Here is a 21,124-nt window from a genome sequence, read left to right as displayed (position 1 = left end):
GTGTTTTGAATTGTTGCCCGACGCTGGCGGGCCTTGACACCCGTGTTCCGGTCCCGCGCACCGAGCTGGAAAAGTGTGCTTTTCCGCCCGCTGTCGGCCGCGAGAAATCACTGGAATTTTGGCCTCCAGGTTTCTTGTACTCTCTATCCTCCAGAACATGAGTCAGTTCAACGGTGAAGTGGCTATTTTCGTGTGAGGGTTTCCGATACTGGGTCTCTACCGGTTAGGCCATACCTCAGTCCTGCAGATCCGTACCTTCAGTCCCCTATCTAACCCCCCCCCCCCCCCAACACACACACACAAATGTGCACTTGAGGCTAACTTTGTCTTTCGTGTTCTGGGCGATACACAGCGCGGCCAGCCTTCGTGTTCGGTCCTAGTGTTTGGTTTCTGTTAGAGGGGTAGTTCTTGGGAACACGAAGAGGGTCAAACTCCAAGTGCTCGTGCATCGTGGCTAGGAACGCAAAGCTGCGATATCGGAATTATGTGCCCTGATGTACTTTGGCTTTTTCTCACTGCCCGTCCTTCTGCTTTCTCTTCAGCTAACTCAAGCACCATGGCGCGGAAGAGAAACTCTCGCTCCAAGAGGAACGCCGATGGCGAGCAGCGTGAGACCCCGCAGGCTGCCGCTGAAGAGGAGCAGCCTCAATCCACTCAGGCTGTCACTGAGGAGGAGCAGCCTAAAACCACCCCAGTTGTCCCTGAAGAGGAGCAGCCTAAAACCATCCCAGCTGTCACTGAAGAGGAGCAGCCTCAATCCACTCAGGCTGTAACTGAGGAGGAGCAGCCTAAAACTTCCCGAGCTGTCACTGAGGAGGAGCAGCCTAAAACCTCCCCAGTTGTCACTGAAGAGGAGCAGCCCAAGACCACCCCAGTTGTCACTGAAGTGGAGCAGCCCAAGACTGCGAGCGGTTTGTCGGCTTCTGTGGAGTCATCTGCGGACGCTTCTGATCGGCCTTCCGAGCAGGAGGGCGGTACATCGAAGGAGACAGAGAGTGTCACAGCTTCTCCCAGAGACGCCCGCTCAGCTGCTTCTCAAAAGGAGAAGACCTCCCTGAGTTGCGCTGGCTCCCCGCGTGCAGGGTCTCCAGCGGTTCGCGCCTCGCCAGTCACGTCCCCTCAAACGGGCCTCCTTTCTCCGAGAGGAGAGCCTCCGTCGACGCGTCTGTCGGACTATCTCTTGCTGTCACCGACGACAGAGAAAGCCGAAGGCGCACACTCATCTGGAGTGAGAACGCCTACAAAGCCGACCACGAGCACGCCGGAAGAAAGGGTGGGCGACGATCTGTCGGTGGGAAGATACTCCGACGTGCTGGGCCATCACTTACCTCAGACCTCCTTCGAGGCGACGCTGCCCTGGACACGAACTGAGTACACCTGCGGACTCTGCGCGCCGTCCTCAACGTTCATTCTACCGACCTCGACGCCGATTAAAGCAGACCTTACCAGGTGACCAGACGCAAAACGTGGCGGTGGCTTCGTCGTCTACAGTCCAACGACTTGTGTTTAGAGGCCAGCTCATGTTTTTGGGGTGGAGGAAAGCGTGTACAAATGCCGGTGCCCGTCGACCAGTGCCGCTACAGAAGGGGATCCTGTCTGAGCACGTACGTTTGCGTCCGGCAACGTCTACGGCGCTCGAGGCTATAAAGATAGATAGATAGATAGGAGATTCCAGGGGTTCTGGTATCCGTGATGTGGCATCATCTTTCTTTCTGTAGTATCAAGGGCTCTTCCGGGAACACCGTGTGATGGATCGTGTAGATATTCACTTGGTAGTGTCTAGGATCAAAGATTTCAGGATGCTAACCGATAGCTCGTTAGACCACATTCGCCAAGATTCCGTCCCGCTGGAAGCAACTCCTGTGAACGAAAGAGTTCGCCGACTCTCACGTGGTGAATGCCGCGGGAAAAAGTGGGAGACTTCTGCGTTTCCATCTCGTGTCTTGCCTCTCTCACGGAGCGGAGCATGTCGGGGCGTTTTTTGTCATGTCGCCCACCTACCTCGTTTGAGTTTCTTTTCGCTGTGCAGATACGAAGGCCCGGATTGCAAGCTCATTACGATTCGCACGCGGCGATACCCTGCCCACCAAGCTTCTTTCGTTGACCAAGTGAACATCGCTCAAGACCGTCGCAGTCTGTGGGAGATGGGGAAGGCGGTTTTTTCCAAGGGTGAGTTTCTGCGTGCTTCTCGCTTGCGGGGTCAGCCCTTTAGGCGCGAAGAGACTGAACTTGGATGTGCTCTTTCAGGTGTTGGTCTCGAGGTCGTTTTTGCAAGTCTCTTCGAAAGTATATCGTTTCCGAATGTAACTGGTCGGCTCTCGCACATCGGCGCCACTAGCGGGCTCTTCTCTGTCCTCGATGGTCACATTCCGGCTTCCTTTGGGCGCTCTGCACGCCACGTCCACCTGTCTTTTCTAGGGATGCACAGTGGAGACGGACTGGTCTCCGGTTCGGTGTTGTAAAATCAGCTGAAAAACTAAGGAGCATACTGTCGGTTGCCAGACTATCCATCCACGATTCGCTGACTCCCAAGTCAGCTAAAAGGGGCGTCGTGTTGCGGTGTGTAGCCGTCAGCTTAGGTCATTGATGCGTGCGCCGTGAGTACCAAGCTAAAAGGCAACACCGTCGTTCACTGGATAGCTGGTCAATTTCTGTCCGTGTTGACGCCGACGATCTCATGATATTTTCGTGTCTTCTGTCTTTTCGCCTGCTTTGGTTTTAGAGGGTTTCAAGTTCGCGGATGCACGAGGCGTTTGGAACCTGGTGAGAGAGGTGAAGCGCGGATGCCTTGAACCAGGATATTACCCCGTTGTTGAGGTTCACCATGGCGGCCGGAAGGTCCGAAAGCAAAGGGTGCCTCCCGCTGTTGATCTCTACCATTAATCAGAGTGAGAGGCACCACATATATAGCCAGCGGCTGTCTGTGAACGCGGCCTCTCCAGGACTTGCCTATTCTGCCTGAGACACGAGGAGCACGGGGAAGGTCGACGTTTATCCTTCTGTCCTCCAACTGAGACACGCTGCCTGTCCTGAACCGCACGGCTCTCACAGGCTCCGCCGTTTGTTTTCTGCTGTGCCCTCATGAGGCCTTCCTCGCCGCTGGGTGGGAGGCGGTGCAGGTGGCCAACCAACGTGTGGAAGGGTCTAGAGGAGCGCACAGAACAAACTCCAAAGGCTTCAGACAGACTGAGAAATCGCGTATAGATAAAATGAAGCTGGCGAGGATGCGAGGAAGGGTAAAGTGAATCACGTGCATTGCTCACCAGGCCAACCAAGGAGCCAAAGCCCCCTGCCACGATGGACATGTTCTTTTGTGGTAACGCATTGTGGTGTGAAGGCGGCGACTGGCGAATTTTAATACTGCTAACTGTCTGGAGTTAACATTTTGTCCGTTTCACCGCAACGGGCTTTCGTCCTTTTATTCGCGACAAAAATTGGCTTGTACAAACGCGTGTGCCCTGTAACGCAGCATCAGACTTCCTGGTTGCCGAGTATCCGTTGCGTGCACATCGAAATAGCGTGGTCAAAATGGTATGAAGTCGCAGAGTGTTCCGGCGGCAAAAAACATTTAGCAACAACTGTTCTGAAAATTATGAGTTTCCCTGAAGGGCCTTTTATGAGTTTCCCTGAAGGGCCTTGAATGCATTCTTGTGCTCAGGGAAATACGTCCGCATGCGTCGTTTTCCTCATAGCTTTTGTGAAGGCATGCAGGGGAAAACGTCAATTTTTCGCTTGTGCAATGCCACGATGAAAGAGTTAGAGCACGGGCCCAAATCGAGACGTACACACAGCAGGATTCAGGTTCTTTGGTTGAAGGAGGCAGGCCGCCGGCGTGAAGAGGCCTAGCCTTCATGGCTGGAGTTCGAAAGAGTTCGTGCCCCGGAAGAATCCTCTTTTTTTTCTTCAGCGACGAGGCGCCGCGGGCATCTTGTCAGGAAACGATTTGTGGGTTGCATGCACGTGAGACTTAAAACTGTGTATCATTTGGAGGTTCGAACGCACCCACGTGCTGCCGCTCGACTCCTGCCACCAGGACACAATTTTTGCTCTGTGCAGCGAAAAGAGTACTTCCTTGTTCTGAACGAGAACGTGGTGGCAAACGCATTTGAGAGTATCTGCGCCGAAGCGATCCAAAGTCGCCGTCAGTCGCCCATAGGAGGACTCAGAGCATTTGCACACACATCTGAACTGGAAGATAGGAAATCCAGATCTAGTTGCTGAGACTTGCTTTGCATCTAAAAACAAGACGAGAACGACGGACTGACAGGGAGCGACGCAATGTACGGAGGCTCTCCACCATCACGCGTCCACTGCTCAGGATTCCTTTGCAAATTCGGTAGTGTAGAGAAAATAAATCGGAAAACGGTGAAATACACACATCAATGCCATCTCCAAATGCAACAGCAACTCTTGCCTTTCCTTTTGAAAACGCAGACCCCCAGCACAAGATCCTCCCTCGGCCAACTTGTCGCTCCGCGTCGAGCGTCGCCCTGAATCTGTCTTTTGGTAACAAAGACGTGGCCTGTTTGGTCGTCGATTTTGCTCATCCAGAAAAGTAATTAGCACCTTTTTCGAGAACGCTTTTTCTGTGCACAAACGCAGCAACTGTTGCTTTGTCGCCTGCCATTGCAGACTCGACTCTGGGACGGTGACTTCGGTAGAACCATTCGCAGTCGTTAAAACACCGCTAAAACGCACATATGTATACATATATATTATTTATTGAGCAAAAGGTTTCTGCTAAAGTGTGCCGGCAGTGCAGAAGAGTCCTCTCTGCTTTGAGCATGGAACTGACATGTGCCATGACGTTGAAAGAGAGAAAATGACAACGCTCCGCCAAGTGGGAAGCTACTTGGGTGGAGGAACATCCCCAGTGCCAGATAGGAAAGAAACTATAAGTCGGTCATTCACCTACATGCCCGGTAAGGGATGTTTTCGAAACGTGGTAGCCTTTCCTCGTCCTATAGTCACAGCTGCGGCGTCCAGTCTCCCAGTTTCTCGTCTATAGGTGAAAAAGGAAACTTGAAAAGCAACTCGCAGTCCCCGCGAAAGTGCCACCACGAAAACGCACTACATCTGCAACTGTAAAAAACAGAGTACGACTCCCTCGGAACATCCTGAACAGAAAAACTACAGAGTTGTGCATATGAAGAGTTTAACCAGCTTCGGCGATAATCCTCTTAAAGATCGACTTTCCTGCATTCTTCGCTCCGCATCTCTTCCGTACGACGACGCGACAGCCATAACAAAAGAGAATATGGCGAGGAAAAAGTACACGCAAGGCGAGTTATCGCCCTGGCAGAGGGAGGAACAACATAACAGCAAACAGAGAGGGAGAGGAAAGAAAAAACGGCGCACTTGCCGGAAGAAAGACAGACAAAGTACGGGAGGCAGACGAAAATGCACCCAAGGTTAATCGTCTTAAGTTCCACTCTCTGGGAAAAACATTAGACGTTCTTGATCATCCCAAGAAGGCGGTGAAGAACAGTCGAGTCTTCTTGCGGCACTTTCCCCACACCTTTCTCAAGAATTTCGCCTCGTGTAGGAACTGCCCCAGCCTGCGTGCACACCAAAACACAATAAATATATATATATATGTTTACCTATTTGTTTATATATATATATGTGTAGGTATATATGCACATATTTGTTTAGATATTCGTACATATTTACAATTGTAGAACAGACGTCGTGAGCTGTATCGAAATAGCTACACTGTGCAGACGTGTGGTTAAAAAGCGAGCCAGACGGACATGCTTCGCCTCACCGACCACTTCTAGTGCACATTCCTTCGAGTGTTTCACGTGCGGCAAATCGTGCAGAGAAAGGCCCTTTTTTCAACTTCTGCGAGTGTAAAAAAACGCGTTTCCTTGACTTACTGGAAGCAGCGCGCGGAGACCTTCCAAGTCGCGGTTCTCCGCCAGGCCCAACCAGTCGAATTTTCCTGAGCATCGGGAAAGAGAAACCGCCGGAGGAAAGCCGCTGAAAACACAACTTATGACGTCAACCTCGAAGATCTTACCAGTAAACTGTAAAACTTTGAGTAAATGACAAGGTACATTATGTAACATCTTTCCCACTGGCATGCGAAGCCCCTCGGCTACATACCGAAGGCGAAACCGTATGGGCGCGTTTCGGAAACCTGGAGTGTCAACATTTTGTGAAGTGAAAAAGAAAGCGCTCACCTAGGGAAATGGTGGCGCTTCTGACGTAGTACCACAGGTGCGACGCAGCCGGATTCAGCACCAGCGCTGTGAGGTAGAATCGCATAGCGCGTTCTGTGTCTCCTGCGAGAGGAAAAAAGATTTGCATTCCCAGAGGAAACCGGCGATTCAAAGTAAACCAAGTGCAGTGGGGCCTCCTGGGTGTGTGTGACTCTGGCTGCCTAGATCCTCTATCTTTTGGCAGCCACCCTCTTCTGCAGCGATGCTTTTTCCGACCAAGCGTTCCGGATACTGGACCTGAACTGCGATGTGTTGAAGAGTGGAAACTGTAACTCTTCTTTCTTGAAAGATCGATCCTGCGGAGATGTCTGGCAGCGTCTCCAGCCACAAAGATCGACGAGACCAAACAGGAAAGAGAAACCCAGGCATTTTAAGTCCTCTGGGAGGAACCCTCTCATGAGGCATGCAAGCCAGAGTCTGTACTGTGCGCCCGGTAGGAGGCAAGACAGTTGTCGTCAAGCATGCAGAAATACACACACAGAGATCTACCTGAATCCACGCAGATACACGGCTGCACACGCTTTCAGCCATGTTCACATCTACGTATATATGTTTAGTTGTTAACGTCTCCGATCATGAAAGCTTCACATGTCTTTTTCTAAGAAGTGACCCCGTCGTGCGGGTGGCGTCCTCGGGTGGTCTCGTTTGGCTTCACGCCGCGAGAGCCCCCCGACGCTCACACGTCCGTCACCGTTGGAGTCTATTTGTGGCGGAGCAGGGAAGTCTTTCGAGAGTGAGAAGAGACGAGTTTTTTTCGACGTCCCTCCATCACGTCGAGCGTGAAGCCTCTGCATCCGAAAGGGACAGGTTCTGCAACAGAAACGAGCTGCGAAGCAGCAGCGCCTCACCGAGATTCGAGTGCGCAACTCCCAGGTTCGTCCACGCCCGAGGGTAGTTCGGACGCAGCGCGAGAGTCTGTTCGTAAGCCAGCAGAGCCGCCTCCGACCGTCCCGAGTTCGCCAGGGTCGCTCCAATTTTGTTCCACAGAGTCGCAGCTTTTCGGCCGGATCTGCGGAAGCGCAAAACAACACCTCCTCCAGGCAGATGCCACAAAACCCCGAAGACTCCGGCGAACTCGAAGACTCCCCACGAAAGCGACAGCGACGCCCGACCCCCTGAGCTGCACAGACTTGAGAAAGACCGCTTACGCGAACTTCAGCGCTTCGGCGAAGTGGTACAGCGCCCTGTCGAAGTTCTGGTCGATGTTGTGAATCACTCCTAATGCCATGTGCACGTCGCCCGCCGCGTGCTCCCTCCACGCCGCTGCCTCGTGAAACAAAGCCGCCACCTGTCTCTTGAGTTCTTCGAAATCTTCGGGAAGCGCTCGCTGCACATCGGGGAAACGAAACACGCTGCGCAATCTCTACAGGGGACGAAGGAGACCAAAACATGTACAAAGCGCTCGAAGACGTCCACCGCCACACACTCACACCTACACGCCGAAACAGCCGGGCTTCTGTCACTATATACATATTTCCATCTATATCTGTCTATCGCTGTTTATCTCTATTCATCTATCTCTACTGACCTACATTTTTCTATCTATAGACGTACATATACATATGCACGGAACTAGATATGTGTAGAAGAAAGGATTCACGCACTCACCGAGACGAACTGTGTACAAATATGTATTTGGATGTCAGTGTGGGTTAACATGCAAACAAGAAAAAGTAGAGGAGCAGAACCACCGCGTTGACGTCTGCGTGTCTCCCGGATCCTGCGGGACGCCGGGCAAATGCGCGACTCCGCACAGTTGGAGACTTGGCAGAGAAAAAAAGGTGAAGAAAAAAAAGATAAGAACAAAAACTACCTGGACACCAGGGAGGGCGCTGAATTCGTCGTGGTTTGCTAGCCAGTCTCGCAGGTTACGCAAAGCCTGTGGGGCGTCTAGTTCATTCGTCAAAGAGACACCTAAAGCCAGCAAGCTGGCGGAAACCACACAGCCACAAAGACACAAACAACCACAAAATTGTCAAATACAACGCGTGCAACCTCATATAGTCTCCAGTTCATACGGATACGCAGGTAGATGTGTGCTGAAACAGATAGCGGCCTGCTTGTGTACAGATACACAGACGTACGAATACACTCATACAGAGAGACAAAGAGAAAGAGGTGTATATATATATATATATATATATGCATAAGGATAGTAAATAAATATCTACCTATATATATATATATATATGGTGATGTAGGAAGAAAGAGAAAGAGGAATGTATGCGCATGAATACATAAGAGGTATGTATGTATCTCTCTATCTGTCTATTCATCCATTCATATGCATCATATAGGGAGATAACGATATGCACGCGTATGCATGTACGAATAGGCGGATGTGCATGCAAGTTGTTACAAAACTCTCTGCAGTTCCAGAGCTTCATGCTTTCTCTCTACCTGTCCAGATTGTAGGGATCGACCTCGTGTCCCTTCTTGAGGCACACAATGGCGTCAGCGTCCTGAGAACCAGGCAGGGACAGAAACGAGAGCAGGAAACGAAATTTTGTTGGACAAAAGCCACCGATGCCCAAGAAACGCCTTTCATCTGTCTCCATCGTTAACGGACTCACGCTTAGATCTCCGCACATATACCCTCGCATGCCCCTACAGATGCATACAACCGAAGATAGTCGACGACCGAATTCATAAACAGACATGCTTACATAAACAAAGGTCACACGACACAGCGCTACTTACCCCTCTGTACCTCCAACAAGCGCATATATATATATATGATATATATATATATATATGTACATATGAAGACGTATATATATATATATATATATATATATATGCATATTTGTGTGTGTATACATGTACACGAACATGCGTCTACAGTTAAGTGAGTGGATCTACCCATGAATGCGTTCAAGATGGAGAAAGAGTTCCATGCGTTTGCGCGGAGATGAAGACACACAGCGGGTCGCCAGCAGACGCTTCCCCAGTGCCCCTGTGCAAGTGAAACTGGCTTCCAGCCATGTCACGTTTCGTCTCGCAGAGAGAAACAGGAGAATCACTTCGAAACTTGATTTCAGAGTTTGCTATGGGGTGTACCTGTTCACAATCTGCGAGAGCCTCGCCGAGAAGTCGCCATCCCTCGGAGCTGTTTGGGTTTCGCTGAACTTCTGCCTCCAAGGCGCGCACTGCTTCCTGGAGCTTTCCTTCCTCGAGCAGCAGCTGCGCAAGGGCCAGAGGCGACGGCTCGCTTAAGTACGGATTGTCGGCGGAGAACACAGGCAAGGACGCAGCCTCCTCCTTCCCTCGCTGCTCTGAGTGAAGGGAAGACGCGCAGAAACAACGCTCTGTTCGATGCAGAAGGAAAGGCAAGTCTCAACTTTTGCTCGGGCACCTTTCGCCTCGCCGGAAGGTGTGAGGGTGACAGGTCCGCGGTTTTGCAAATGCAGAAGTGAGCCTGGAAAAGCGGTTCCACTTATTCCTAAGAACGACGCATTTTGAAGGAGGAACCGTTGACAGAGTTGTCGGATACGCACGCAGCTGCGCGTCAAATGCGCGCATCTCCTCAGCTTAACCGGCCTAGAAACGCGAAGTATTCTGTTCCTGTCAAACCCTCCATCGTGCATCTACAACGTATCTACAGCGTTCTGCGTCAGGTTCTTTGAAAGGAGCATCGAGGCGACGACTGGACCTGGCCGAAGACAGTCCGAGGTTCAGGGAGGCGCCGAGAGACGCAGAAGACAAGTACTACGAAAAAAAAGTGCGAAGAGTTACACACGAGACTGCGGAGACATTCGCCTCGCCAAGGCGAAGAGATACAGCGAGGACGAAAAAACCTGGAGCAAAAGAGACGGTGAAGAGGTCTCTTTTGTGCGAATAAAGATGATGTGCCTCGCGTGTCTTAGCCTCCCCCCTTCGGCCTGAAGCGGCCTCGACATCTCCGCTTTTCAGGAAAACAGAAACAATGCACTCAGTCCAGCGTGCACATCTGCAGAGCCAGACAGACGCGAGTGCATGCGAGCCGCACTAGTGAAAGTGTTTGGGAGCTCTCTGTCTGCAGATAATACTTGAGGGTGGAGTTCTCAAATCGGAGCATATCCACGCGTGACCGAACCTCTCCGCGTTTCCTAGCAATCTCCACACATGCGAAAAATCATTCTGTCTGTAAAAGCTACCACCGTCCCAGGGCTCGTCGCACACTGACAGCGAGAGAAAGGGGCTTATGAACGCTACAAATCCAAGACTTGTGGCGCGTACTTGAGTACGAAGGCCTCTCGTTGAGTCGCCAGTTGTTCTTTTCTCGTCTGGCCTTTTCACTCTGCTTACTCTGGACATTCGCTGCGTTCCTACCTCGGTCGACGCTGGGCCACAGACCTTCTGCACAGGTTTACAAAGGAGGAGAGAAGACAACGCGGGAGAAACAGGACTTCTTGCTTTGGGTGATACAGCCGTCGACGCGTAGGAAAACGTCGCGAACGGAGAACGAACCAGTGTCTTTCTCGCGGAATATCGAAAAATGTGAACAACGTCTCCGTTTGCTTCCTCAGCTTCCCGCCCTCCGGCGCCAGCTCCCCAACGAGTTCCACGCAAAGTCTGTCCTCCCCCACACACTTGAAGTCGTTAGAACCGCGACCTCCACTTTTTCTCTGTCATCGAGTGACCCTACCCATGAGCGAAGCCTCATCCGCGCTGGAGTCACCTAGCGCCTTGCTCAGCTCGGCCGTGTTGAAGATCGAGCGAAAGAGAGAGAGTTCTTCGTCGTCAATTTCTCCCTGAGAAGAAAACCAATCCGCGAAAAGCACGAGTGGACAACGCGACGGAGGAACTGAAAAGAACGGATGCAATCGAAGACGGGTGCATCGAAAAACAGAAAAGGAAACTGAAGAAGGACACTGAAAAAAAGCTATCCTTACGACACACAGCGGGGAGAAGTGGATCTCTGTGAGATGACACGTTTCTCTGCTGTCAAGTCAAAACGGCTGTTCAGAGCTGTTGAGTTCCACGCCATTCTCGAGACCTCTTCTCAAAGTCTCAGTGTCGATCCATGTTGCTTTATACGGCGCGGGAGACAACGTACGATATCAACGTCTTTTCTGGTTTTGACTGCAAGTCTTTCTTGGGTCTGCTGTGCAGGTACATTGAATGAAACTAGAAAAGTCCCAATTTAAAGAGTGTAACAGAGGATCTAGCGGCGTTCCCAGGCGTCCGAAAGGGTTGCGTCTACCCTCAAAATGAATCGCCGTTAACATCCTTAACGAAAGCATATGATCTATCGATCGGCCACTACTCTTTTTTAACTTGTAGCTCGCCGTGATGCATGCCTCTCCAATTACATCGACACGCGTGTACACATACACAAACGTGCGCATAACTGCATATATATATGTATATATATATATATATATATATGTATATATATATATATATATGTATATATATATGTATATATATATATATATGTAGAAACATGTACATAAAAGTGTATGTGTGCTGGCCACAGTTGTATATGTAAATAATCTACAAAGGAGTCTTCAGTCGTCAGCAGAAGCCGCGTGCACTGCCCTATCTCCAACGGGTCTCCCTCTGTGTCCACATGGTCATAAGTGAACATAAATGTATATAAGCATGCGTATGTATCGTATAGATAAGCCGTTCCTGTAGGCATTTCTGCCACAGGTGATTAGATACAGCGGTTCCTAGATCCCTGGATGTATTGTTCGCGTCTTGGAGTTTGCCTTTCTTGTTGATATGCCGGGATGTCCGACTCTCTTCGAGTTCTGTCTGGCAAGAAGGTGGTCGTGGCGAGTCGCGGCTCTGTTGGCGCAACGTGGTTAAGGTCCGCAGCTGCCAAGCAAAGACGAAGATCGGTCGTTTCCAGAAACGTAAAACGCCCAGTTTAGAATGTGTAAACCTGCGTAATACGGCGTTTTCCTTCAGATCGGGTCCTTACCTTCTCTCTCGCCTTCACCCACGCCTCTTCGAGGTCCTTCATGCTCTGCTCAAAAGACGCGCATTCGTCGACATTTTCATCGAATGCTTCCTTTTCGCCATCTCTCTCGCGCGCGCGCTCAGTCCCGGTCTTCGTCGCGCTTTTTTCTTCAGTAACGCGCTTTTCCTGCTCTCCAAGGGTCGCTCCCTTCGTCGCCTTCACGAGGGAGTCCCAGTCGACTTGGGCGCCTGAAGAATCAACGAGCTGTCGAGAAAACGAGAGGCACACACACAGAGACAAAGGATGGCGAGAAGCAGAGACAAAGCAACGAGACACATTTCAGCGCTTCGAGGACTGATAGAGACTGGAGAGAAACACAGAGACACAGACACGGTTGAAGAGAGATAGACGTATGCATGTAGAAAGACAGACTGCGACTCTGGAAACAGAGTTGTGCATAAATGCAGGTAAGGGAAAGACAGATACAAATGGACATAGATGTACACAAAGGCAGATAAAAACTTCAGAGAGATAGACAGATATAGATAGACAGACAGGGATCGATTTAGATGTACACAAAGAGACCTAGATACATTGGAGACACAGATGCAGGTAGAAAGAGGTAGATGTAGGTAGTGTAGGTAGGCACTGACATACGGATACCGATATGGAGAGATACGTAGATCGACAGGATAGCCTGGGCGCAGATGTCTATAGATAAAGAATGAGAAACGCGCAGAGAGAGAGAGAAGAGAGACGAGGAAACTGAAAAGGGTACGATGGGAGAAGGTGAGAATGGTAAAGAAGACGGTAAACGAAGGCGTTTAAGAGAACAAACAACAACAGCGATCGGCTCTGAGAAGTGAATCAGCGGACGGAACGACCGAGCAAAAGTCAAGTGAGTAAATCAAAGGCGAAATGGACTCTGAGAGAAACCGCTGCTGTTACGGTGTCACCAGCAGATCTGCCGTGGGTCCACGCTGCGTAGTTTTACGCCATACATTCCTGGATATCTGAAACACAGTGCTTCATGGTTGGAGAGTCGACCAAACAAGGCGTCTGCTGTGGAGCACTAGAACAAACGTCGCACTCAATCAGATACATATGCGTCTCTGCAGCTCTAAGGACCTCCTGCATGCTCCAGTGAGCTAGCTGTATGGACACCTGGGAAGCTACACAAAAAGTCGATTCGTGGACCAGCAGAAAGAAGAAATGGATTTGAAGAAGAGAGAAGAGGGAACGACAAATAGAAAGGTGGTGAACATGCGGCGTAAGTTCGACAGTGTATACAGACGCTGATTCAGTAGCGAGGTTCGGATTCCTCGAAGAACTTTACACAGGAGCTTTGCCTTTGGAAGAGGCAAAGAAAACGGTTCTCCATGTTCAAGTTTCTGTTGTGGCTGCGCACCTGGCCGTCGACGAGAGAAAGTTCCCCTGATGCCAGCTGACGAATGAAGAACACAAACTCGGAGCTCTCCAACTTCTCTTCCCCCATGGCCTTCAAAGTCTCCAGCATTTCACGCGCTGCTTCCTGCAAGGGAAAGAAGAAGCAAGCGAAGGGAACTGTGAAGCCGAGAGAGGAGACTTGAAGAAGAGCGAGGGGACGAGAATATGAAGGAAAGAAAAGAGGATATGAAGAAGAGGATCCGTAGAAGCGGAGCGACGAAGACGATGCGAGAAGAAGGGAGGCAAAAAGTCAAGGTGAAGAGAGACGCCAGAGATCCACAGGCAGGAGTGGCTTTGACAAGACGTCGGGAGTCTGGCCACTGCCTAGAAGAGTTCTCATAGCGCGGAACACTTGCCGCTGTATCTCTTCTCTCTGCTCTCTCCTCACCGCATCGAAGGAGACTCCGGTTGCCTTCGCTGGTTCTCTCTCCACAGCGCTCTCCTTGGCCTCTTGCTCCGCAGCAGAAGTCGACCGGATGCCCACAGTCCGCTGCGCGCGCAGGGCTGCCTCCATAGCGCGGCTTCTGGCCTCTGGGCAACCTTCGGTGTCTGCGAAGTTCCACCGGTGGCCGACGGCATCGACGAGCGGCACTTGCGGCGGCGGATGCGGAAAGGAGAGGAACGGAGAGAGTGGCGCAAAGGAGACGGAGCGAGGCCCGCCCACGCGGTCTGCGGCTCCAGAGCCAGGCTGCGCAGTCGCCACAAAAGGGGAGAAAGAGAGACGGTCAAGGCAGCTCTGTGCGGAAGGCGCGAGACAGTGAAATATCAGGAGACTGCCAGCCCTCACGTCTGCCTCGTCAACGAGGTCGCTCCGGCGAGCTCCGCCTAGTCAAGATGAAAAAGACTGGAGAAATACAGCAAACTGAGCACCCCTGAAAAATGTAACAGAGACGTGCTACCACTCGCAGGGGACTCGTTCACGCCTGCCTCGCGCACAAACGGCTCCGCATATACACCGATGTATATGTATAGATGTATATGTGCATATTTTCATGTGCAGATATGTGTGTGTAGGTGTAGGTGTAAGGGGGCATCTTTTTAAAGCCAGATCGATACGCGAGGACCTGTACACAGATGCATGTATATATATATATATATGTGCATATGACACGTTTGTTTTTAACAGAAACATGACTTGGACGAGACATCGAACAGTTAAGACCTGAATACGAATGCTGTGCACACGTCGTGAACGAGACTCAAAACGGTGCGATAAAAGTCACGATTTCTTGTCGCTGCTTCTTCCTTTGGGTCCTCGCTATCCACTGAAAGAGGCACGTTTCCATACACCCTTTCGGGTCGTTCACTTGCACACTGTTCTTCCCGTTTCGCTCCCAAACGAATTCGACAGTGTTTGCTTCCACCGCGGGCAAACGGCTTGTGTATCTTATGCTCGAGCTCGACAACAATCCAGTGACTTATCGCGCGTCTGGTTAGATCCCGCAACTTCTCCCTGTCAACAACGCATGCACCCACGCACTCACGTCCAAGCTTGGCTCTCCAGCTGTCTCCTGTCTCCCCTTGACGGCCTCCACTGTGGAGCCTTGCTGAGGCATCGCCGTCGCGAATTCTTGTGCCCACTTCGGAGGTGCCTCGCCGCTGTTCGAGCTGCGTCCCTGCGAAAAGGCCTGAAACTCTTCCAGCCACGAGGCGGGCGCCTGGGCCTGGAAGGGAGACGCAAAGGACTCAAAACTCGGCTCTTGGAGCTGTGGGGAGACAGAGGAGATGGTGGAGGGTCCCTGGGAGAAACGGGCAGGGTGGACGGAAGAAGAGGCAGGCGCGGACGCAGCGAAAGAAGACAGACCGTCGGAGAACGGTTCTAGATAATCAGGAGCTGAACGGAGAAGCGCCTGGTCTGAAAGAAAGGGAGACTCTGGAATCGTGGTGAGGCCAGTCCCCGCACCCACCAACTCATGGGGGTTTGACGACATCTCTGGAAAACACCGAAACAAACAGGAAACGCACAGTATCTGTCGTTCACAGGAATCCAGCCACTCTTCTCACGGTCCTTGTAAATGCTGCATTCACTGCGTATGTACACTCAGACCAGATCGAGAGTCACAGCGCGTGCATCCCTGAAACCTCAATAAATCAAAGTCGCCCTTACGCGTAGAGGTCGAAATCCACACAGCACATGCGTCCCCGGAGACACATGCACAACAGAAAAAGACACGAGACAGGAGAAAATAAAGAGGAACAAGGGTACTGTGTGTACGGATATGTAGATCACACAAATGCACATCTGTGGTGCGTATGCATGCGTACTCGAACACACATGTCCTCCAATTCGTCACTCGAAAGTTTTGCATGTAAAGGAATTGCGCCCGAATCCACGAGGACACACACACGTTGTTACAGAAAGAATAAAGATATGTAGTACGTATAGATGCATGTCTACGCATACATTTATATATATATATATATATATATATATATAGGTATACGTGGGATAAATGTACATATACATATATGTATATATATATATATATATACAGATATAGCTATAGACATATGCACATCCATGCATGCAGGCGTGCATACACGTCGATATATGCACGTACAGTTATGCAAATGTGTGTATATGTATATTGCACGAGAGACGTATTGAATGTGGGAACGTCTTTGTGGCCTGGGTGGAAGCATTTGACTCTTTGAGAACAAGCGAGATTCAGGAGGGGGGAAACCTCACGCCTTCCGATAGCTTCCGGTCCAGCGAGACCTTGGAAGCTCTCCAATCCATGGGCGGGTCGCGAGAACGGGGCAGTCCCGTGGGGACGCGAAACTGTCTCTCCGTTTTCTCCACTCTGCGTGTGCGCCCACGCAGCTTCGAAAGAGGCAGAGGAGACAACTGGTTTGCCGCCCGGCACTCCGACGTCATTCTCCCCGAAATCCTGAGCAAGGAACGCGTTGACGAACGCATCTGGAAGCGACGGAGGCGCACTTGAGGCCGCACCGGTCACGTCGTAGCCTTCGAGAAGCTGGACATGCATGGTAAACACACAGGGCCAGAAAGAACAGTGTGGGGGCAAACACCCTGTAGGCCCCAACGCTTTAAAGGTATACACTTCTACACATATATATATTGTTCTATGTATAGGTGGATATAGATATATATATATATATATATACATATATATATATGTAGGTGTGAATTGAACACAAAGGCTTACAAGGCACATATATGCATGTACGTATATATATATATATATATATATATATATATTTATACTCGATGACTGTCAGTCCCCCGAGGGAACTGGTTTGTGGGTCTTTCCCCCAGTTTGAACACTTGACGCATGCAGGCAGCTTTGGAGAGATGCTGCGTACACACGCTGTGTTTCGCAGAGCAGTAGATTCAGAGTATAAAGAACAAGGAAAGTGTCTGTCGTCCATGTCACCGCTAGATATGTGAATGGAAATCCGAGCCGCCGTGGACGTCTGCGGATACAGTCCGAGGAATCGCACTCTTCGTAGTAGCCGAGCTGTTATCCCTCTTGCATCTCGCGACCGATTAGAAACCGTGAGAGACAGACGGAGACGTGAATCGCTCTCCACTTGGATTCGATAAAATGAAGATCTGACGCTGTGTACGAGGACTGCGCGAAGATCGGGGAGTCTTCTTGGTTGTTTTTTCCGCGTTCTCACCTGTCGAGTGCGGAGAGGATCCGTTGAAACTGACGAGAGAAACGAAGTCAGAGGATTTGTTCCAGCGCCTCGGGAGGCAGCTGAGACAACGCGTGAGGCATCTGCGCCGCACGGGTTCGCTGCTCTCGGTGGGGCAAGCAGCGCACGGAAAGCCATGGCGAATTCGGGAGTCTTCGCCGAAAAAAAGTCGAGATAGACGTCGTGGAAAATGGCTCCACGCCAGCGAGTGCGCAAGCGGCTTCCGAAGAACGGATAGAACGGATAGGACGGCTAAAACGGCAGAGTCGGGCCTCCGTCTAGCTGCGAAGTCTCCCTAGGCGGGCGGGAGCTCGCGACGGGTGTGAGGATGATAGACGAATCCGAACCGCCTTCAGAGACGCAAACGCATCTTACGGACCCCACATCTGTCAGAATCGGTTACGCTGCTCTAGGCGCTCCACCCTGCAGCGAAATGCAGACATCGCCGAGACGCTTTTCCTGCTTCTTCCGAGCTCCCTCTCCGTTTCTGGCCTTGGGCGACTGCTCTCTGTCTCGAATTGACGGCAAGAAGAGGAAAAGAGAGATAGAAAAACACAGAAACCCGCTGGAGAACAGCCTCTAAAAGTTGGAGCGAATTTGCTGAGACAGGCGGAGAAAGAACCGAAGGAAAACAGCGAAGACGACAACGCCGGTGAAAAGATCGGAAGCGCGAGACAGGACTCCAGCGAATGTGCTGGCCGTCGAGCTTTCTCAATTGCGTGGGGAGCGGGAAGCGCGGACTTGAAGAAAGCCGCGGGCGAGAGAGAAGAATTACGAAAGAAAAGAAGACTGAACTGGTGGGGAATGAGAAATGAAACAAAGCCTTGTGAGGGTGAGAGAGCGAATCCCAGCGGCGGTGTCGGCAGCTGGAACAACAGCTGCAGGTCCGCGTCGGAAAACGAGAAATGGGACTAACCGGCACACCCCAGTGAAACTCACTGGGAAAAAAGAGGCAACTCTCCTCCAAACCATGCTCAGAAAGTCAAAAGAGAAACTATGAAAAGGAAGATTGCAGTCGCCAAGCAGACTCGTGGATATCTCCTCACACGTCTGGCAGAACAGAGTTCTCTCCGCCGACCTTTTCCGCGCACACTGTAAGGAGTCACGGCAAAAGCGGCACTGTTGTGCATGCGAGAAACTTGTTGACCTAATGTTTGTCTGTGAAAAAGAGAAAGAACTGCCCGGAGGAAAACTGAGCTTCTCAAAACGGTGCAGAGATGCCACTGGATAGACGGGAGAGTAGAGGTGGAGGAAAAGGGAAATGTTGAAACGCAAAGGCCAGATCAGGCACTCCTTTTTGCCACATTTCGCCTTCAGAAAAGTGCGTTGAACACGGTTTTCTGCTTGCCAAAGGCAGGAGAAAAGAAGCACGAGTGTCGCGGTACCCGAGACGGGTTGCTCCTGTCAGCGGAAAATCGTGGTATTTTTCGCAAAGAATTCAGCGGACGGGGTCAAAAAAGAGTGAAAAGAGCGATGCTTCATTTGGAAAAAAACTCCTTGTGAATGCCCGCTTCTTTTGAGAGTTTTCGGATTCGTCCATCTTGCGAGACAGGGAGCCACGAACAAGAACGTCCGGCGCTCACCCGACGAGAGGATCGTTTTCTCTTTACCACTTTTGTGGCTTTCTCTGGGACACTTTCGAAGTTTCGCTAACAGAAAAAGTAAGCAAGACGCGAAGGTCCTCAAGGAGTTCAGCCTGTCACCTGCGAAAACAAGAAATTCGCCTTCTGCTTTCTTCGGCAAGGTCAGTTGCGAGAAGTCGCCTGCGTAGAGCCGATAGTTCTATCACGCGTACGTGTCTCGTCCTCAGGGCATCGGGCAAGGGCAAGTAAGAACTAACTAAACAAAGTGAGGTCTCTTCGGCCTCGAAAGAGGCTAGCCCCTGAAGATATCCCCGAGGCAAAAAAGTTAGAGTAAATTTGGAAAGATATATAAGGTGGCGTTCGAATTGTCCGTAGAGGTGCCGTCTCCGCCGAAATGTCGTGAGCGCGTGGTCACATGCACGAGCTGGACGCTGGGGATTCATGTTGTTTCTAGTCATTGAATATCTCTATCTTCGTGTTTGCAGTACTGTCGAAAGTAATTTGTGGCGCGTTTGAGTCTGTCTTTGATCATGTTTAGGTTATGAAGGGACGAAGTGGGCTATCGACAACAGCGGACTCTGGTGTCGCTCTTGTCTGCTGTTCGAAGCAACGGACAAGATCTTTTGAAAGTATTTCAGAGAAGCTCCAGGAAACAGTACCGTTTGTCACTGCACTTTGAACCTAGAACCTCTTGCACAGAAAACTACTTCGAACGTGGGACAATTGACGGGAAACGACAGGAAACCACTCGAATTCCTGATGCACCGCGTTTTACGCGATTTTGAAATGTGGAATCTCAACTCTTTTGCAAGCGCTTCATCGTTTACAGAAGAAGGGTCGACTCCTGCCAGCAGCATCTCGTTTCCGCTGAGAAACAGGAGTCAGTAGCATTGTGAAACGGAGCATCTACGACATTATCTGTTTGTTTGTACCGTTGTGAGTGTTGCGGAGTGCGGCTACTTGCCTGATTGCAAAGAACGTCAGGACTTTCCCTTACGAGGAAGTGTTGGTAACAGCAAACTGTTAGGTAGCCAGTAGAATATATCGCATGTAACGGGGCTTACGCAGTTGTGCGCTTTTTACACGGCGGCGGCATGTGCGCTGACTACCAAACATCTCACGTGTGAGGCAAGGCTGGCAGTCTGCTTGGTCTAAATCTGGCGCTCGTTCATATCCATGAAAGTCACATTAATGTGTTTCAAAAAGAAGGCAGTGGAGATACGACGGAGACATACTTGATAAAGGTCAAAACAGATCTCGATCGCAGCGAGCGCAGTGTAGAGCTTTATTAAGTTCTGTCCAGCACATGTTCGCTGGCGTTTCATGCAGCATGTGCAAACGATATAATTCGCCTGGGCAACGTGGAGAAATGCGCGCGTGAATTCGAAGTTCGCGCCAGAATATCCTTTGCTTCAAATGGAAGAGGTTAGACTATATGGTGAATTCTGGTGGCCGGTTTTTAGTTATCGTGGGTGTCATGAAAACCTTGTGGATTCAGATGTCGTCCTTGGTGAAAGGCCATACAAATCTTTCCAAAAGGTGGAAACAAGGTCGGAAATATAGGCGGTAGCCTCCCGATCTGCCTCTGTTCTGACGCCTGTCCCTCCGAGCGCCGTGGGACGCATGATGTGCTCGTTCCACAAGTTAGACAGAAGAAGTACCGTCGGAGCCTTTTCAATAAAGAGATTCCTGTGGTGTCCCCCTTCGGGATTATCCAGAGATCTTAAAAAGCTGCGCTCCTGAGCCGTAGGCATGGAGAGTAAGTCGGCCTGCATCTTTCCATTCTCCGGTGCTGAGTGTGCTGCAGAAAGGCGGGTTCGCTGATGTATACCTTGGCCAGGCATGCTTCGAGATGAAGGCTGATACGCAGATATTTCTTTGAGAAAGTAGTCTCCTCTCATGCCACTTTCGTCATCCTTCAGAGTTTCCTCGATGTTAGGTCCGTCTTCTTCCGCCGAATGTGTGATGCTTTTCCGAACCGTTGATGTGGCCAACTTTGGCACAGACTCTGCCATACCTCTGACACATGCCGAGTAGTGAAGACCACAGGCTACCGAACCTAGAGAATGTTCAGCACCCAAAGTTCCGCCATATTTCACCCCACTCTGCGTTCTTCCCCCATAGAAAGGCTCTCCTGGTGAAGGGGCGGAGGCGAGGCCCCTGGAAGCTGCCTTAAACAAAATGCCATTCTCAGCATTCTGCGAAGGCGGTGCTTGGATATCGTACGCAGCAGTAGGTCCATCGGTGCTCGACCCGAATGCTGGCTGCGTGTTGCTTTGTAGCAGGAAAACGAAGAGAGCTACAGACAGCAAGAACAT

General features: G+C 50.8%; 4 protein-coding genes across 4 annotated transcripts; 2 read left to right on the top strand and 2 right to left on the bottom strand.

Moving 5' to 3' along the window:
* Positions 1 to 556: 556 nt before the first annotated feature.
* On the top strand, positions 557 to 2,883 carry TGME49_231880 (hypothetical protein; the record flags this gene model as incomplete). Its single annotated transcript, XM_002368018.1, has 3 exons — positions 557 to 1,449; positions 2,030 to 2,169; positions 2,723 to 2,883. 3 exons carry the CDS (start codon positions 557 to 559, stop codon positions 2,881 to 2,883), a joined length of 1,194 nt encoding a protein of 397 aa, XP_002368059.1.
* A 2,564-nt stretch (positions 2,884 to 5,447) lies between these two features.
* TGME49_231870 (tetratricopeptide repeat-containing protein) lies at positions 5,448 to 17,361 on the bottom strand (the record flags this gene model as incomplete). Its single annotated transcript, XM_018780306.1, has 16 exons — positions 5,448 to 5,558; positions 5,880 to 5,944; positions 6,186 to 6,287; positions 7,073 to 7,233; positions 7,373 to 7,551; positions 8,038 to 8,152; positions 8,625 to 8,686; positions 9,285 to 9,499; positions 10,536 to 10,562; positions 10,852 to 10,957; positions 12,136 to 12,378; positions 13,523 to 13,645; positions 13,949 to 14,248; positions 15,045 to 15,493; positions 16,250 to 16,538; positions 17,206 to 17,361. 16 exons carry the CDS (start codon positions 17,359 to 17,361, stop codon positions 5,448 to 5,450), a joined length of 2,703 nt encoding a protein of 900 aa, XP_018636836.1.
* A 1,365-nt stretch (positions 17,362 to 18,726) lies between these two features.
* Positions 18,727 to 19,485, top strand: TGME49_231865 (hypothetical protein; the record flags this gene model as incomplete). The annotated part of the gene is made up of 3 exons (XM_018780305.1): positions 18,727 to 18,793; positions 18,894 to 18,967; positions 19,345 to 19,485. The coding sequence occupies 3 exons, from the start codon at positions 18,727 to 18,729 to the stop codon at positions 19,483 to 19,485; spliced, it is 282 nt and encodes a 93-aa protein (XP_018636837.1).
* A 796-nt stretch (positions 19,486 to 20,281) lies between these two features.
* On the bottom strand, positions 20,282 to 21,124 carry TGME49_231860 (hypothetical protein; the record flags this gene model as incomplete). Its single annotated transcript, XM_002368016.2, has 1 exon — positions 20,282 to 21,124. One exon carries the CDS (start codon positions 21,122 to 21,124, stop codon positions 20,282 to 20,284), a length of 843 nt encoding a protein of 280 aa, XP_002368057.2.

This window comes from Toxoplasma gondii, chromosome VIII (assembly GCF_000006565.2).
Source record: "Toxoplasma gondii ME49 chromosome VIII, whole genome shotgun sequence".
NCBI lineage: Eukaryota > Apicomplexa > Conoidasida > Eucoccidiorida > Sarcocystidae > Toxoplasma > Toxoplasma gondii.
This window is presented reverse-complemented; position numbering and strand designations above follow the sequence as displayed.